The sequence below is a fragment of the Tachypleus tridentatus genome, chromosome 1 (assembly GCF_004210375.1).
Source record: "Tachypleus tridentatus isolate NWPU-2018 chromosome 1, ASM421037v1, whole genome shotgun sequence".
Taxonomy (NCBI): domain Eukaryota; kingdom Metazoa; phylum Arthropoda; class Merostomata; order Xiphosura; family Limulidae; genus Tachypleus; species Tachypleus tridentatus.
In genome coordinates this window covers 60,265,750-60,285,661 of record NC_134825.1, presented here as the reverse complement: position 1 = coordinate 60,285,661, position 19,912 = coordinate 60,265,750, and the positions used below count along the sequence as shown (strand labels likewise).

At 31.4% G+C, this 19,912-nt stretch overlaps 1 protein-coding gene across 1 annotated transcript in view; it reads left to right on the top strand.

Moving 5' to 3' along the window:
* Positions 1–10,553: 10,553 nt before the first annotated feature.
* LOC143232466 (uncharacterized) overlaps positions 10,554–19,912 on the top strand; it is an 83,725-nt gene continuing 74,366 nt past the window's right edge. The window contains 1 exon segment of the mRNA XM_076467967.1: positions 10,554–10,934. Coding sequence (XP_076324082.1) covers positions 10,796–10,934 — 139 coding nt within the window. The 5' untranslated portion in view covers positions 10,554–10,795.

Sequence of the window (19,912 nt, the reverse complement as noted above, 5' to 3'; positions counted from 1 at the left end):
GGAATGAGAGATTGTAGGACAGTCAGAAGATAGATGGTAATAAATAGATCAACATACAAAAATACACTACTTACACTCATTGATGGATAAGGTAGAAAAATGACAGGAATAAGAAAAAAAAGTCTACCCAACTGGAATGTTTGGTTCAACAGCAGATAGAACAGACAAATTCTAAACACGAAGACAGAGGGACAAAATCTCTTAATGGGACAACGGCATGTGAGATTGAAGTAAGAAAAATATTGTAGTTGGCAAAGAAAAGGGAACCAAGGTTGAGACAGCTAGAGGTGTAGTACCAAGAGGACATGACAGGGGGTGTCTTGAACCAAAGCCAGGACCCAAGATAAAAGGCAGAGAGGTGGGTAAGCATAATGAAAATGATAAAAACAGTCCTAGCTGAAGGCATTTACAACTAGAACCATAAATGAAGAAGAGATGACAAAAAGAGAGAATTTTGGAAATAAAGGGCATGGCAAAAGCTTCTTTCTGTAAGGGGAGTCCTAGAGAGAGAGCACAGCCAGTGGAAAACTTGGGGATGAAGAGACCATCCTGTGAGAAGAACATGGTTTGGCTGAGAGAGATGGTCTGCAACCAGGTTTATAGTCTTTAGTGCATGGCAAGTGATGAGACAAACTCACTAACAACTGGCTCAACAAGGAAAGTCAAGAGTTAAAAAGTGAAGGATCTTGGATAAAGTTACTACTTGGCAGTTGATATAGGAAAAAACTGGGGAGTTGTTGGAATGGACTAGAATGAAATGATCCACGAGGAGGGGTGAGAAAAAGAAGCATGCCCAATGGACAACAGGAAGTTTACATACATTAATATATAGAGAGGGAATTCATCCTGAGTTCATGTGTTAGATATGAAGTTGTTGTTTGGGGATGCTTCACAAAAAAAAGTCAGAAAACATTCCCAGGTGAATGAGGTATTGAGTTGGGATGAGGGAAATTGGTAAGTCTTGATAAACATTGGCTTCTCGAGATGTTGTAGGTAGATGGAATCAGATGTAGACAGAAAGCAAATTGGATGACAGCTGAAAGGAGGAGGGATGAGAATTAGAAAGAACACAGATGGGTAAAAAGTAGAGTATTCACTGCATGGATTGAAAAGTGTGGCCATACTCAAATCATGACAGGCAGATACCCACAAGACCCAATTCAAATCAATTCTCACTGACAAACCTGCATGGAAGAGGAAATTTAGAAAATGAGAATTGAAAGACATGAAACTGAGAACGAGATTGAGATAAAGTAGTGGAGGGTTGCATTTGGAACAGTGAGGAAATAAATGACAGATGCAAAGACTGGTGATGGGCAATCTCAGTCTGTGATTCAATCAAATCAAGAAAAGAAAGGAGGAAAAAGGAAGCTGAACCTAGGAAAAGATAATATTCTTATTAAACAATTTTCATCAATAAAGGGCAAAGGAAATGGACCTGCAAAAGTGTAAAAAAGCACAGTAGAGAAATGAAGGGACATTGAAGCACATGCAAAATTCCTTTGGACGTGGTGTAGTTCCTTATACTTGAAGTGTGGAGAGAAGAGGTAAGAAAGTATAGTCAAAAAGCTCAGGCAAAGGTTAGGAGTGTTCGGCACTGGAAGGCAAAATGGAAAAGAAATATAGGCAAGGAAAATTCCAATGTTGGGACTCAAGAAAGGGAATTTAAAATAATTAAAGTCAAGGATATAAGAATCAAACAAGTAGGGATGTGTGAAACTTGAGGCTGTGAAAACATATTTGGTCATGAAAAAAGTTAAACAAAAATTAGTTATGGTAGAATTAAGAAGTATGTAACAATAATAATAACACAGTGGAAATTGAATATATACCTTTATTCACTTATATAGAAGTAGGTATATACCTGTGAAGTGAAGTCCTAATAATAAAAGAAAGTATGACAGTTCTCTTTAACCAGGAGAGAAGTTCCCAAAAACATAACCAGGAAGAGGAAATAATAAAATTCATTGTCCTCATTCTCCTCTCAAAATAAATGGAAGGAATTCCTAAAGAAAGGACTGGAGATGTAGGTCATGACTGCATAAAGGAACCCACAACCCTATGTCCAATGGTCATCACGTCATTCTCAGTCAACGTACTTCCATAAGCCATGGTTGATATATATGCTGTGTGAGGAAATTATTCACTTATACAGATACTAGCAGATGAGTAGATGTTATAAACTAGTAAATTCACAATTTGTAAAAATAAAAGAAATTAAATTTCTTAAGGGTCTTTACAACTTAATATTATTATGCAGTAATGCAATTAATGAGAAATCTTGTGAAATAGGTGGGAATTGCCTAATGGCTAGTGGCATGTACATCTCTAAGACAGATACATAGGGAAGATAGCTTAACAATGTGTAGAGATGTATATCATTTGGATATGAAAAAATTAAAAACTTATTAGGTTATATCACAAAATTTAAATGAAAGAGAAAAATATTTTCATGAGGAATCTACATGAGCCATTTGCATGTAATGTAATTCAGTATTCTGCTTTTGTTACATGTTTAATACTCGGACATTGTTAAAAAAATATTAAAATTAAATTAAAACAGTTGTATAAAGCTTAGAGTACCAAATATTTGGAATAAGTAACTAATTATAAAAAGAAAGAGGGTAAGTTAGATTTCATAACTTTACATGGTAGTTGCAAAGTTAGAAAAATAGACTTAGCTCATACGTGGTGCTTGAATAAAGAAACTAACAGATAAAATAAAATGTTTTACTGAAAAACTTTGATATTCATTTACGAGGTTCTAGAGGTTATGCAAATGAAATACTAGGGGGCTCACTTGTTTCACATCACCATCTTAACCAAATAATGGCACAGAAAAGTGCCTGCTAGCAGTTTCTCTACCAGTGCCAAGCTAGATGTTGTTAACACTCCTGTTTTTTCAAAATGGTAGAGATATGTTCATCCTCACAAAAGCAACATCCTATGTTGAAATCTTGTTCAGAAATGTAAGGATACAAGCCTTTGCATTACTCATCAATTTCAATTGCTGGAAAGGTTTCTGAAGTGTTATTCAGATGTCTTGCTGGCTTAGAAGGCTTCTAATTGCCCAAAATCCACTTACTCACAGTGAGATTTTGGATGACCCATAACTTTGCAGTAAATTTCTTCCACCACCAATTGCATCTCAACCATTTCCTTTTCCCCAGCATGCTCAAACAAAGCATATGGGTAGAATAATAAATGTTAAAAAAACACCACAGGGCATCTACATTGTTTGTTGCCATCAAAACTAGTTTTGCCATTCTGTGCTCCTGTATGTCGGAAGTAACCAGTGGAGGTTATGTTAAGCCACCACCAACTTCTTGTCACAAGAATAAATTTTGGTCCAAAATAAAATCTCTCCTTATTCTTATTACACTCTCAAATTGTGTTACAGCCTCAGTTACAGTTTTCTCCTGTACATAATAAGATCTGTGTTTTTAGAAAGTGCTCTTGTATGATTAAAATTTAAAAACTTTAAACCATAGAGACAAATGAAAAAAAGAATCATGTTGAACAAAAAATTCACAATAAAAAAATTCCTTAGTGACAGCCACAAAACGTAACTTAATGACTTGCTCTCTGCAATTTAAATACACTAATGTCCAACAGAAAAATGTCAAGTATGTGCAATAAAGAATATTCTGCAAATATTATGCAGAAAATAAAGTGAACACAGAATCAAAGGAAAAACAATAATACACAGGAAAAAAAGATGTTTTTTCTCCAATGAGTGTAAGTCCTTACTTAACCAACTAGTTCATTGTATAACTTTTGGATTCTGGGGTAGAAAAAGGATTTTAACATCTACTACAAGGAAAAGGACAATCAAAATTAGAATAAGAATGATATAACATTGTCAAATCAGGCCAGGGTTCTAGGGCAGTAACCAACAATTTTCAAATTCATCTCAGTTTTATCTCTACAAATACATGAGATAGTGATGTGGTGTATTTTCTTATTAACCTTGAGGAATGTTTTAAGTCACATAGCTTCCAAAATTCTACAGTGAAAACCTGATCCTAAAAAGTACAGTCAGCAAAACAACTTTTGCTTTTGAGCACTTGCTGTTGACCAATCTCATTTCTCATAGTGGTTTAACATGTTCTATCTTTAGGTGGATTATACTAAAAATAAAGTGAGATCTAGTTCATCTATCAATAACAAATAAACTTCTTTTTTAACATTTGCCATAGCCACTTCCATCTTTAGGTCTAACTTCATATATAAAAATGTTACAACAAATACTAGTATAACTACTATAAACCAAATACTTGAATTAAATCTAAGAGAAATTTTCTTGATTAATCTATTGACTGCAGCTTCTTTAAATGTGCATGGAACTTTTACAAGCCACACACCACACACTTCACACTCAGATTGAACTGCCAAAGGCAGACCATACTCTATATGGAAAATCAGGAGTCGTTGGGTTAAAGGTAAGTATGCCTAACTCACATATAAACGTACAGAATATCCTTGCCAGTCATTCAAGTAACTAAACAGATGAGATAAATCTCAAAGAACAACTTTGATACTAAATGCACTGAATTCTCACTAAATTTTCACATATACTGATTACTCATATTTATAATATACTCTCATTTCTCCAAATTCCACAAAATTTCAACATTACTGCATTATCACAAACTTTCCAAGCCTTAGTATTGCCATACTTATTAACAGCTCCTTTCAATTATAACATTGAAAATATAGTTTATAAATATATCACATGAAACAAAATTTCTACATTCTTTAGTTACTGTGATCTCAGAATATATTTTCACCTTGAGCCATCATTTAGATGAAAAAAAAAACAACAAATAAAATAAACAGTTACCAAAAAATAAATAAAAATGGAATAAAAATCAATTGCCCATGAAACTCTAATAAATTACATTCACCTAACTGATTATTTTCACATATTAGAAATAATCACAACACAAAAATAATTGGAAACATTCATTTCAATTAGATGACCATTTTTGTGACATTAGTTGATTTAATTGTAATTTTGATTAATTGATTACTAAAAGTTATTAACTGATGAAATAGGTGCTCATTCATTAATGAAATTAATCACTCAGCTGTACTAAACACAAGTGAAAGTAAAACATCTACCTCACTAAGCAAACTCACACTATGTCTATGTATAACCACTGATCCTAATCAAACATGGTTAGACTAATCATATACAGTCATGTGAAAAAGTTAGAGCACCCTATGAAAGCCTGTGTATTTTTGTAACATTTTTGGATATATAGATATTTAATCTCAATTTTAACAATCCTGAAAGATTATAGGAATATATCTAGACAATTAAATCTGAAGAAAAGACTTTTCAAGATCTTCTGTAAATGCAATTCCATAAAAATGCATATTCTAACTGAGGAAAAAGTTAGGGCACCCCCCACATTTATTTTCACTTAAAATGGCTCAACTCACACACAGGTGTATCATACCAGGTGCACATGATTAGAAGATAGTTACTCAGCATTTTGAATGAGGCTTGCCCTTTTAAACCTCAGACATTTAGTTTGGTGTGCTCCTGACTGTTGAAGTGAGAGTGGGCACTATGGTGAGAGTAAAAGAGCTGTCCGAGGCCTTCAGAAAGAAAACTGTAACAGCTTATGAGTCTGGTAAGGGATTTAAAAAGATCCCAAAAGATTTTGAAATCAGCCATTCCACTGTCTGGAAAACAGTCAACAAGTGGAGGGTTTCAAAACAGCTGTCAACATGCCCAGGTTTGGTTGTCCAAGCAAGTTGATGCTAAAAGAGATCTCCAAACACCCTACATGTCATCATGGGACCTACAGCAGGCTCTGGCTACTGTTGATGTGAAAGTGCATGCCTCTACAATCAGAAAGAGACTGCACAAGTTTAACTTGCATGGGAGGTGTGGAAGGAGGAAACCTTTGCTCTCTAAGAGAAACATCAAGGCCATGCTGAAGTTTGCCAGAGAGAATGTAGACAAAGATCAGGACTTCTGGAATAATGTTCTTTGAACAGATGAGTCCAAATTTGAATTATTTGGACACCAGAACAGAGGACAAGTTTGGCATAAACCAAATACAGCATTCCAGGAAAAGAACCTCATACCAACTGTGAAGCATGGAGGTGGAAGTGTCATGGCTTAGAGCTGCTTTGCTGCAGCAGGACCAGGACAGCTCACAATCATAGAATCCACCATAAATTCTACTGTGTATCAGAGGGTGCTTGAGGATCATGTGAGACCATCTGTACGAAAATTAAAGCTGAAGTGGAACTGGTCCCTGCAACATGAAAATGACCCAAAACATACCAGTAAATCCATCAAGGACTGGTATTGAAAACTAAGAAATGGAGAGTCCTGGAATGGCCGAGTCAAAGCCCAGATCTTAATCCCATTGAGATGCTGTGGGGTGACTTGAAACAGGCTGTACATGCAAGAAACCCCTCTAACATCTTACAGCTGAAAGAATTCTGCATTGAGAAGTGGGGCAAACTTTCTTCAGACCGATGTCAGAGACTGGTAGATGGCTACAAGAAGTGTCTCACTGCAGTTATTTCAGCCAAAGGGGGTAAAACTAGCTATTAGGAGATAGGGTGTCCTAACTTTTTCCTCAGTTAGAATATGCATTTTTGTAGAATTACATTTACAGAAGATCTTGAAAAGTCTTTTATTCAGTTTTAATAGTTTAGTTATATTCCTATAATATCTCAGTATTGTTAAAATTGAGATTAAATATCTATATATCCAAAAATGTTACACAAATACACAGGCTTTCATAGGGTGTCCTAACTTTTTCACATGACTGTATATGTTCTTAGTTAAAAGTAAAACACTTCAGAGCTCTTATTGAAAATAAAAGTAATATAATAAAATAATACTGCTGTATTAGCTCCAGTATGAATTAAAATAATACACATATTTGTATACATAGTTTTGGTTTTAAATTTATAGGTACACATTTTTAAGTGTTCAGATGTATGCTATAGATTTCTGCTTTTCAGAAACTTCTGTGGCTCAGTAGAAATTTATCTACTACTTTTCCTGAAATAGAATGAAAAGTGTGAAAAAAACAAGCAAAACAAGCTGACTGTTCAACTAGCAAAGTATAATGGTATAACTTGATTTTCTTCAAACAAATTTTGATGTCCTAGGTGCCAGGAGATATGTATTTCACACCTTTGCTGCATGGAAAGAAGTGTTAGGTGAAATAGACCTAAAACATAACAGGAGAGTTAAGTACATCTCAATAACCTTAACACAAATCACATACTTCACCATTTCCAAGAACACAATATTAATCTTATATTTGTTATTCATTATCTTATACCTCAATTCTCCCATAAAGTTACTATTTATTAAAAATCAGAAATAAGAGAAAAACAATTCTGTCTTTACTCAAGCCTTAAACTAGACCCTAGGGCTCGTACCAGAAGAGTTATCAACATTTACCCACAGAGCATAACTTATGTATCAGTACCTATTCTCGTGCTCACCCACGTCGGTAAAACAGTCTCACATTATGGTCACATTTGCAGCTTTCTATAATGTCTTGTCATTGGTTGATCAGCTGGATCCAGGTCAAATTTAGCATCATATTGGTTCAGGAAATGATCCAGGTTGCACCATTTTACTATATTGCTCTATTTTCAAACTCTATAAAAGAAACTGGTCAGCTTACTAACCTCTAATACCCCTTTAGTAGCAAAAATAATAGTTAACATTTTATTCCCTTATTTGACAATAAAATACCCTTTAAAATCTCATGTTGATTATAAATAATGTGGTGTTTTACTAACTGCCTAAACATTGTCATGACAAGCTTACACCTGTATAGATGAAGACATGATACCAAATTACTTTGACAACTATAAAATATACATTACAAACACATGCATTACACTCTCAAAAATGGCTTTACATTCATGCTTGTCTGCTACTGATAATATTGGTGTATGACTGCACATGCTGAGATCACATCATAGGCCTAATTTATTCCCAGCTTGTAGTGTCAAAAATACTTGCACATCCTACTCACTCCAATGTCACAGCTAAATTCTGTGACATGCTAATACCATAGCATACTAATGAAGCTTTATATTCCTGGTTTTTTCTAGTAAAATCTTAGCCTGAGGGGATTGAATACTGGCTGTGTCAGTTTACTTAACTGGTCATTTAAACTCTCTAAAAGATATGTACCTTAAGTTATAATCATAAGCACCAATAATAATAATTCAGCTCTTATGGTTAAAGATTAAATACGTCAAATTTTAAATTATATTAATACATGAGTAACTAGAAGGGCACTCAGTAGAATGCATACTTCCACCATACATGGTTCATTGTATTTGGTCTTCAAAAAATGTGAGTGTCCATATGTCCTCCTTTATCAATAGACATGAACAATTTTTGACAAGACTTTGTGGAATAATATTCTAAATACATCCACCAAGTTTAATGGAAATCTGATCATTTTTGACTGAGTAATAGCTCACCGCTAGCACAGCAGTAAGTCTACAGATTTACAATACTAAAATCAGGGGTTCAATTCCCCTTGGTGGGTTCAGCAGATAGCCTGATGTGGCTTTGCTATAAGAAAACACACACATTGAGTTACAGAGCAATAATAGTGTGAAGAATCAGTTCCCATATTAACAGATAGAGATTTGTTTAATATTAATGGTCTTGCTGTGACCTTGACCCTCAAATAAAATAATCACTTCTAAATCCAAATGTACATCACCTTTTGTCTAAATACACTTAGATATTTGAGAAACCCTACTTAGAAACACAGGGGTGAAAACATAGCCTCCATCACCTTTATAACAGAAATGATTACCACTATCAGTAAAATGAAAGAGGAAATCATTACGCATTATGCGAATTAAAACAATGCACTTTTATTAAGTGATAATGCAAGCTTGTACGTCTGTGTTAACAGATTCTTCACAATAGGAACACACATAATAGCATGATTAAAGAAAATAATCTGGGCATAAAACACTTCTATAAGGTTGTTTGCTGTTGTTATAGTAGCATAGCTAATAAAATTTGGAGCATATTTATAGAAATATTAATCATAAATGAAAAGTGGTAATTATATCTTTGTAACCTTTCAGGCCAGATTTCATGTTGCAAGTCAAAAATATTTCATAATCCAAATAAGCTGCAATCAGAGCTTTCTCAACTTTTTGTTTCCCTCCCTCCATGACCATCAGCATCTGTAAGTTTACAGTTTTATTTCATGTTATTGTAAGCTTAGCACCTTTGAGTTATTACACATTTAAGTATTCTGCTCATCCATTATTGAATAATGTAACTTAATACTTTTCATGGATAATAAAGATTTTCTGGTTGGACTAGGTCATTCAGTGGTAATGCAAACACACAATAAGAATATACTTATCTGTAGCCAACTGGAGAAGCTCACAAAAATATCCTAATGATCATTATGACTATTCCTATTTAGTTAAGCCACTGCTCATTCTTTCTCTCTCAAAATATTATGCAGATTATGAAAGTAAGCTTTTCTGAAATCTGTTAAAAATTTAAACACTTCACTGAAACTCTTATATATTTTATAAAACCTGTACATAACAATAAACAGATTACGAGATAAAAAAATATTCCATATCACGTACTTAATGTAAATAGTTTTTCAGTGAGAAATAATATTTAAGAAAAGTAGGAACTTACCCAACAAAAACTTACAAAACCGTCTTAAATTTTAATTCATTTGCTTGTTGCTAGGTTTAAGTAAAAAGTATACATCTTCCAAAAATGAAACTGTCACTTAAAAAAATAAATAAACTCATACACACATATATGAGTAATAAGCACAAGTTGGTACTAATAGTATATAAATATATGTAAACTGACATTTCTAGACAATTATTACATCGTTGTATTAGCTTCAATTTGATTCCCTTTACATGTGCATGAACAACAATGAAAATAAAGTATCACGCAAAAACAATGATAACAGTTCTAAATGTTCATTCTTTCGTTCTATTAAATCATCTGTTTATAAATCGAAAAATTTTATTAAGTGTGCACGCTAGTTTACTGATACACACATCGTTTCATAAAACTATAAAATTTTCTACATGTACATGTCGATTTATAAGTCTATGCACGATTTAATTTTGAAAAATGAATGAGATATTACATATTGTGACAAATTTGTACTTAATCAACAACTATTTCTCATCCAACTTGTAAACTTACAAATAGCAATTACATTCATGAACACCGAATGAAATATATATAATAGCAAAATCACGTTTGGCGCATCATAAAGTCATTGTAATTGTTTCTGACAGAAAGCACTGCTTCAATTTTCCCATTACATTCTCATATTAATAGTTACATAGAACGAGAGTAAGAAAACAAACAAACACACATATAAAAACAACTTGCCATTAAATAATAAACTCTTTAAATCAAACATCAGGCAAGTATAGCTTGAAGAAAAACATTAATTTGGAAAGAAAAGTGCTTTTATGCGTGATTTATACCTTTTAAAAACGTTTAAATCCAAACACGTGTACAATGAAACGCCATCTATTGTGTGATTAAAACAATTTTTGAAATCTTTGTTACTTAAACGTGTGTGTATAATCTGTAAAAGCATTAATGCAGTCAGATATATCAAAATCTTAACATCCTTTTTTGTATGCAAGATTTTTAAGAATGACGTTATTCCTATTTAATGAAACAATTAATTGCGAAAGTGATGTCATGAAAGAAAGAACTATCAATTTATAGTCCAACTGATAGAGCTTTGTGGTTGCGCTAGGAAAAATGGCGTCTGTTGAGGAAGATTGCCATAACAACCCGAATTTTGCAGTGATATGTTCCTTTATAATACAATTTGGAGAGACATGCGGGATCAATCTAACCATTGAAAGGTTACAGGAAATGCTGGAAGATACTAAAACTTGTAAGTTTTTACCAAACTATCTGTATAAATAACCGCAACTAGTGTCATATAGTAAGTAAAATTTGCCTTGAATCTTTTCAGGTGTTAGGCTTAGCACGAGAAGCTTATCTATTAACGTCAGAAGCCTTAAATTTTAATTTACTAGGAGTGAAATAATTTATATGATTTCATCGATTATCTGTTCGTCTATTTATATGAGAGACAGTGGTTATTAAGACATAAATCTGTGTGATTATCAACTGTTACAAGTAGTTTATTTTACATTAATATTTTATACATCAGCATATTATCGTTATTAGACTCACTGATTTGTATTACTACTAAAAAACGCCCAGTTAATAAAGAGTAATGGAAATTGATACTAGCGGGACTTTCACTTAATCTAACGTGTAATTACATTATAGAAACGTTTGTTAGCCACTACTGTCATTAATGAAGAACACTTTGTAATTCTGTGCCATAGTTCATGTTCTTACACTTAATGTGTTCTGCTTTTTATTCTTGATCTTTATAAATACAAATAATTTATACAGTTCTTATTTGTTATTTCAAATATTCTCCCTTTTTCATTTTAGATTTGTATTAAAGTTAAAACTTATAACATGTTCTTTATTTCTAATCACTCAGTTGTGATCAACATGACGAGCAGAAAGTGTCAGGTTGCATTTCAGTGATAGTCAAGAACATTTGCTAAGTTATGAGTTCTCTACTGTGAAACTATTAACACTGAAAAAGTTAAATTGAAATTGATTAGCTAGAATATACATTTTTGAAGGGCATAACATTATTGTGTAGTTTCATTATAAAGCATAAGAATTTGTGAAAGACTTTAAAACTGTAATTATAGATAACCTATCAGTTATGTGTGCTAAGTACTGTTTAAAGGAATTTTGTTTGATCAGTAAGTCATAAAGATATGATATGCATAAATGTAAAATTGGAAAATTATGATTTATGTATGGCAGAGATGCTGTGGATATTGCACCATACTTACTAAGTTGAGGAGTCAGTATTTGAAAAACACTTGAATTAAGAAACATACTGAAGATATTTTGTATTATAAGAAACTCTGAATAGTGTGATGACAGTAAAAAGAGTAATATTTTTTAAGATTGATGAGGCTTCATTAAGAATGTAGAAAAGATGTGTGTGTTAGAATACTGAAATGGTAAGTGGTTTAATATGGACAAATGTATTAAAATACTTACCTGAAAATGTCAGTAAGGAATACTTGAGGCATAGATTATGTATTACACTTATCACTAAAGTTGGGCATGAACAGTATTTGCTATTTAGTTATTCAACAGGTTCGTTAATTGATTACATCAATCAGTTATTAAATGCTTCATGTATCTTGTACAAATAAACAAACAATTAATGTATGCTACCTTAATATTTCAGCCATTGCACAGTTATTACGTTATTAGCTTTTCATTCTGTTTTTCATGTTGATTTAGTTAGATAATTTTCCAGTAACACTTCTGGAAATTGCTATTTATGCATTTTGTGAAAGATATTGTTTTCTAAAAAAGAAAACAACAAAACATATTTTGCCACAAGTCTTATGTACATTCCTTCTTGGAAAATGAATTGGTAATGTTGATTATATACCACCACTTGGTAATGTAAACATGTTTTACAATCCACTAATAAGAGTTACTAATGTTTTACACAAAAAATGTCATGGTTACAGTTGTAAATAATTAAGTGGCCAGTTAGACAATTTATTTTTATATGTTATTTGAAAGGATAAACACAAAAATAATATTCAATAAGTTTAAGTCATCAGAATATTTTGCAGTTATCTACTGTACTCACTAAACAATAACCTTAGTTAATTTTCTAACAAATTTATTTGATGAACATAATAAAACAAACTTGTGTTTATAAACATTGGAACTTAATAAAACCATAGTATATCTGTTTAAAAGTAAAAACATTATAATCTCAAACAAAGGAAGCAACATCAACAAAATACCTTTAAACTTTGAGCAATTTCTAGTCATATAATTAATTTCTTTCATACTGTAGGTATAGTGTTCTGCATAGATGAATTGCTTGTATTTGATGATGAAAAATCTGTAATAAACTTGATACATTTGTCACTTTTTTGAGCATATAACAATGTTTTTGTTACTCATTCAGCTTCTTCCTAACCTGTATAAGCTCAAGTTATCTTATGTTTTCTCACTGAAGAAACGTTTGGAGTTTTCAAACAGATATAATTTAATGGACAAATGCTTTAAAAATTCATGAGAAAAGGAGCTGAAAGGAACATTTACAGAAACAGTGGAAAAAAAGCATAATTCTATATATGTATATTAGTATGTGATAATCTAATTTTTACTCAAACAAATCATATACAAGCTTTCTTTATAGCCATGTTTCATTAATAAAGGATCAAACCACCTGATATGGTGCCATAACAGTAAAAAGTTTAGCAAGATAGGTAAAACAGCTTTATATTTTGAACAGAGTGGTTGGATTTTAGAATGGATTGTCTTCAGATATTGTAGATACATTTAATTTAAGGGAAAGCTTGTTGAATATTTGAATGATAAGGGCCAGCTTTGGTTTTTTTCAGTGTTTTAATGCTGCAGTCAAGATGACCTAGATGGACCAAAAGGTCCTTTTGCTATCCATTAATGTTGACAGAGTTGCAGCCAAGTCCTGTACAGAAACTTAATAATGGTTGAAAATCAAACAAATTATATTCTAAAGGGATAATGGGTTCTTAACAAAAAATAAAGTTATTTTTGGGATGGACAAAACATTTTAAAAGAAACTGAAAAATGGGTTTTGTTTGTAGCTGTGCATAAGTGAAAATATGATTATTTTTCTTAACAAGTTACACTAAATAAATGCTAGAAATTGGTAAAATACTAGATCTAAGGTATTTTTTACTTAAAACCCTTTAAATAAAGTTAGAATTTATTTACAAAATTGTCTAAAAATGTATGATAAAGATATATTAAAAGTTAGAGGAAATCCTGCCTTTCAGTATAATTTCAGAGTAAATGATTTTATTAATCCTAAACTGTTGTACATACACTATTTTACACATATAGTAGTCCATGACTTGTAACAATCTAAAACACAATTAGTAGCATTCTGAAGGTTTCTGCAAATTCCTATAAGAGAACTACATTAAACCAACTGAATTTTTGTTGATGGAAATAAATATATTACTTTACTGAAAGCTGAGTTAATAACCCTTGTATAAAAGCCAGCCCTTACCTTATTCAAATGTAAACCATCCATTTCAAAATGTTCCCTTCTTCCATTGAACTGGTCTCACAAGTTCATTTAACAAATCTGCTTGTCTTGACATATTAACTTAAGCCTAGTGACTTACAATTTCTTACCTAATAGTTATACACAGTCCAAAGGGTAATAAAACAATAAAATTAAGTATAAACAAGTGTAGACTGTTATGAACCTTGAATTATTTAGGATAAACAATTGTATTTTTCTGTTACAATATGCAGTCATTATAGAAAGAAAACAAAGGTAAGTTAGTTTTTGTCTTTGTGGTTATAAGGTTAGTCTAATGACTGGGTTCTATAGAGTTTGGATAGAGAAAATAGCTGATAAAATATAAAATTTTCCTGCAGATGTTTTCTATTTACTTAAGAGGTTTTAGGAGTTAATGTAAATGAAATATAAAAATTTTCAGATGAAGAAAACTATTTTGTAATCTTAACATGAAAATTACTTTGCATTTGGAGCAGTTAACATCTTGGCTCTATAATGCATGGAGAAATCTTTAGCATATTTAATTGAAGAACATTTTTTTATGCATAAGTCTTGTTTATGGAAAACTTTCCAAATTTCATGAAGATAATGCTTTAAAAGTTAGTATGAAGCTCTGATGATTATGGTTACAAGGTTGGTTATATTGATCAAACCCCTATGAAAAGGGTTAGTTAATTTAATTATAATTTAATTGATTATTTTATGTGACACTAAACTAGGTAATAGATGCTCGTAGGTAATTGATTAATCAAGCTAATTGTCCAGTTCTTTCTTTTAATATTATTCATCTTATTGTCTATATTTTAAAACATATTTTGGAAACATGAAGTTGTGCTTAAATTTGGTAAAAGTAATTGTGGTTTGTTTTTTTGGATAAGAGTATCATTTTTATTTACTGTTGAAACTTTAAAGCCTTGCTTAGAAGATCTTATGGTAATGCAACAAAAAGTATTTTCTCATTTAGAATTCAAGTGTGGTATAAGATACTTTTTTGTATGTAACCACAAGTATTTGAAGGTTGAATCCAATGTATAAAAGAAAATTTTTATATTTATCTTTATAAGCATATGCAGCTTTACAAGAAGAAAGATAATTATTTAGTAAAAGACAGTTTCACTTTAGTAACTACCAGCTTCTCTGGCATTCTCAAAAATATGTTGGAAAAAAAGGGTACATCTATGTTTAATGGATGAAGAGTTGTCTGAAAAATGTTCATAGCAAGGTATAATTTTAATTGGTGTGTAAAAATACATGTATACAGATGTAGTAAGGATGTCTTTAAATCTGTGTGATATTATAAAGCCTGTTTGATCAAGCATTGACTATTTTTATTCTTATTAAAATGGAGGATATTGAATCCCAAGTAACTTCTACATTTTTGGTTGTCACTGTAGGAATGTATTTTAGTTTGTATTTGGAATGAAAGGAAGAAGCAATATCTTATTTAAATGAACATAACTCCTATGTGAAATCATATTGCCTCAAAATGTATAATCATCGATTTCAAATATGAGCAAATGTTGCAAGAAATAAAAAAAGTCATTTTTTCTGAAAGGCAAGTAACTGAAATATGCTTTATTAATGCTTGAACTCCATATTATCAAATTGGTTATTGTACAGTCTGAATTGCACTGTGTAATCAGAACAGTATACTTTGTTGAGTACAAACAGACATTTCTTCAGTATGGTTATTTAAAATCTCAGAGAAACTTTTTAAAGTGAAAGAAATAATATTGGAAAAAAAGCATTGTTAAATGTGATTGTTTTATGTAAACATTTAACTAGACTTATTATATTCTCCCTTTATGCTGCTTAAAATAAAATTCAACACCTGGCAGTAGCCCTTCCTTTATTGTTTTTGTGAAATATATATGCAATTATAGCTGCACCTGGTGTTTCTGATTTGAGGCATTTTAAGGTATCATACCTTTAGACTTTAAATTGAAATATTTGGCAAACTTTGGAATATAATGACATAATTATTTGAATTATAAAGGCAGGCTGAGTTCACTTAGCAGTTTCTGCATGTTTTCAGAATTGCATAAATGAGCAACCATTCTTAGCACAGGCTATTAGGTAAGATGTGGCATTGTTTAAGTAGTGAAAGGTTACATTTTAAAATGCAGAAAATGTCTTGATGGAGATAAGAAACTAAAGCAGAAATAATGTGGTGTTGGAGAAAGAACCCTGAATGTGGCATTTTTGGGAACCAAAATGAAACTATGGTGGATGAAGGTATAGAAGTTCAGGATTGAAAAGTAGTCAGTTTGAACATTAATTTTTTTGCTTGTAATTTTTTTTAAAGCTTAGATGTCATAATATTTAGCTTTATTTTAAAATCTAAAATTCTTTCTAAATTTGCTGCATCTTTTTCTACAACTAGTTTTTTAGTCAGTGTGGAACATTTTGGATGAGTAAATATAATGCATCTGAATTTTGTATTTCTCAGAGTTATTGCTACAGATATTAACAGTATATGAGGCTGCAAGAAATTGATAAAGTATACTGAAATTTTTAATTACAAAGCCTCAATACAAGAATTATTTTTAATGCTGGATTAGTACAAGAGGCCTGTCTTGATAGCTTGATTGACTTATTCACCACCATACCAGTGTCATTTTCTTGTGTGTTCACACACTTGAATGAGTTCTTGGCTATATTAAATGTAAATTTAAATCAATATAACAAAAAAAAAACAGTATTGTACACTTACTATAATTGTTGCATATTTGTTAAAAAAAACCAGTTAATCCATGTTATTTTAAAATAATATTCTAAATAGGACTCGAAATATTCCAAGTTAATTGTCATTAGTAAACTTATTATATATACTATATATCAATCAATATTATTAATGTAAGTAAGAAAACAGAAAAGACCCATGTGTTGACCTCTAAGATACTCCAATAATAAAGATCCAGTTTGACTGGATTTCCAATAACCCCATGTGTTTGGGGTCAGTCTATTTTACCAAGCCAGTATTGGAGATTTAATTTTTACTATAAATTTTATGATTCAGGATTTACATGATGTCATAAAATTTGCTAAGTGTTTGGTAAATAATTGTGTTGTACACAAAAAGTAAGAATTTTTAATTAAGTAGTTTTACTAAGTAAGGATTTACCTCTGCATTTACTTCAATCAGCCCAACTTTTTCAATGTTAAGAATGAAAAGTACTTTTTTATCTTTCTGTCTTCGTGCTTGATTTACATAACATCTAGAATTAACTGAATGTGAAATTTTTTTTGTAAAATAAGTGTTTTCTCAGCTCGTAAGGCTCTGCTTATTTGGCTGATTTTGTAATAATTACCAAAATAATAAAAATAAATATGTATTACCTTTTTTCTTTATATAATGACTGCATATTGCAACAGAAAATAATAATCATTTATTCTAAACAGACTTCTGCACCTAATAGTTTACCTCTATTTTGAGTTAATTCTATTTGATTTTTGAACCACACATAACTATCATAAATAGTAAATCACTCAGTGGGAGAGTTTAGGGCAGCAGTTTCCAAACTATGTATTATGGCAAGCTGCTAGGAGAGCAATGAGAGTTTTAATAAATGAAGAATAATTAACCCTTGAACAGCAGGAATGTTGTAGGTAGCAGCATCAATTGATGATGGCTGCTGCTTAAGGGTTAAGAATATGATAAAAATTAAAAAATATATTGATTTTGAAAGTGCTCACTTAAGTACTTTTATATTGATCCCTCCATCTGACCATTGTGGGGTTCTAGATGTAACTATTTGTGGATGTGAATGATTGTATCAGAAGTTAGTATTTTCCTGCAATGAAATATACTTCAAATAGATACCTTTGCTCATACTTTCCACCTGTCTTCCCTACTTCAGTGTTGATATTTTTTATGCCTAATCTAAAAGTGATGATTGAGTTCAACTGCATAGAGGGAATCAGCTATGTTGGGAGAGTGTGCAACACTACTATTAGTGGAGGATTGCTGCATGCTATAACATAGCTAAACCATGTGCTATACACGTGGAGTTAGGTGAGAATTTCAAGGCTAGTGATAAACAAACAAATTACACAAGAGAAAGCAGTCAACTTGAGGATAGCTGTAATTGTGAGAGGAGTTATGTCTTTATCAGAAACATATTTTCAGTGAAGGAAAATATTAACCTTTAAGACTCATAAAAAGGAAGTCTAAAACATATCTTAGAGCAAAATGACATTATGTTACACTCAATGTTTGGTGTGTAGTTTGACATAAATTGGTATTAAAGTTGTTTAATGAAAGTTTGAATGCAACTTTGTAAAAGCCAAGACAAGCAAACTATGACCCTCACCTATTCACACAAGGTTAGTAACATTTTATTTTTTCCTTTGACCCTCACTGATATGTTTTTCTAGGTTAATCTTTTGTATAATGTCTCACCAAACACTTTGAAAATGTACAGAAGCCGGAACATCAATGAATGAACATGTGTATTAAGTCAAAAACAAAGTATGTCTGTTTGAGCATGTCTTTGGGGAGTGCAGTATAGTTGTACATATAAATTACATAGGGTACTAACAGAGATCATTGAGAAATTCAGCCTCTTTATAAAGGATTTTTCTAATAAACAGACCAAGATAAGTTTAATCAGACAGTTTTATATGATTGATTCTTTTAGTTGTTCATCCTAAAAAATGTTAATATAAAATTTTGATACACAAATGAGCTATGAAAATTAAATACATATTAATAACAATGTTCTGACATATGAGAGAAAAAGTGCCAGTTGTAGTAGTTCTGTTAATATAAAATTGTGATACACAAATGAGCTATGAAAATTAAATACATATTAATAACAATGTTCTGACATATGAGAGAAAAAGTGCCAGTTGTAGTAGTTCTGTTATAAAGAACAAATTTCAGCCTTTAACTTGAGGAAGGAAGGATAAATGAAGGGACAATAAAAGATGGCAGTGTAAAACATAAGAAGGTTAATGTTTTTGAGATTCTTTAGCACAGCTTGTGGATAAGGTAGTCTGTGGGGTAAATAGGAACAAAAGAGTTTGATTATCTATCCAGGGACATGGATGGATGATATAACTGACAGAACAATTGATAAAGTGAAGGGTGATAGCATTTGTAGTGTACATAGGGGCTAATGATGTAGGGAAGAATAGATCACAGAAGCTAATTTTTAAGTACAAAGTATTAATAAAGGTAGTCAAAGAAAATGGCCATGATAACTTAATCCTATGAGGGATACTGACAAGATGTAACTGTGAATATGAAACTATAAGTAGTTGACTAGAATTAAACTTAGGTTAATATGTAAAGAAGAGCAGGTTGGCTGATAACATTTATGAGATCAGTTTAATGAAAGGGTGCTTTTTGGAATGGATGGTTTTCGTTTAAATATGATAGGGGCTGGCTTGTATGAATGGACTGTTAACTCAATTGTAAAGGCATCTTTCATTTTTTCAGCATGGGTTTGGTCCCTTGGACCAACCTCATAACCATTTGGTGCTTGTTATAATTTTAAAGCTATTATTTTTAAATGAGTAAGCATATGTTAATGAAATTTAGCAGACTATCAGTGGACATTACAAAGCTTTCATACTCAAAATATTAAATTTTTTAAATTAGGTCTTAAAGTTTATGAATCAATGTTTTTTCATGCCTTTTTTATTTCTGCATGTTTCCTAGTCAACAAACAAAGCAATTTTCACTTTAAGATTAAAAATACTTTCATATATCAGAAAAT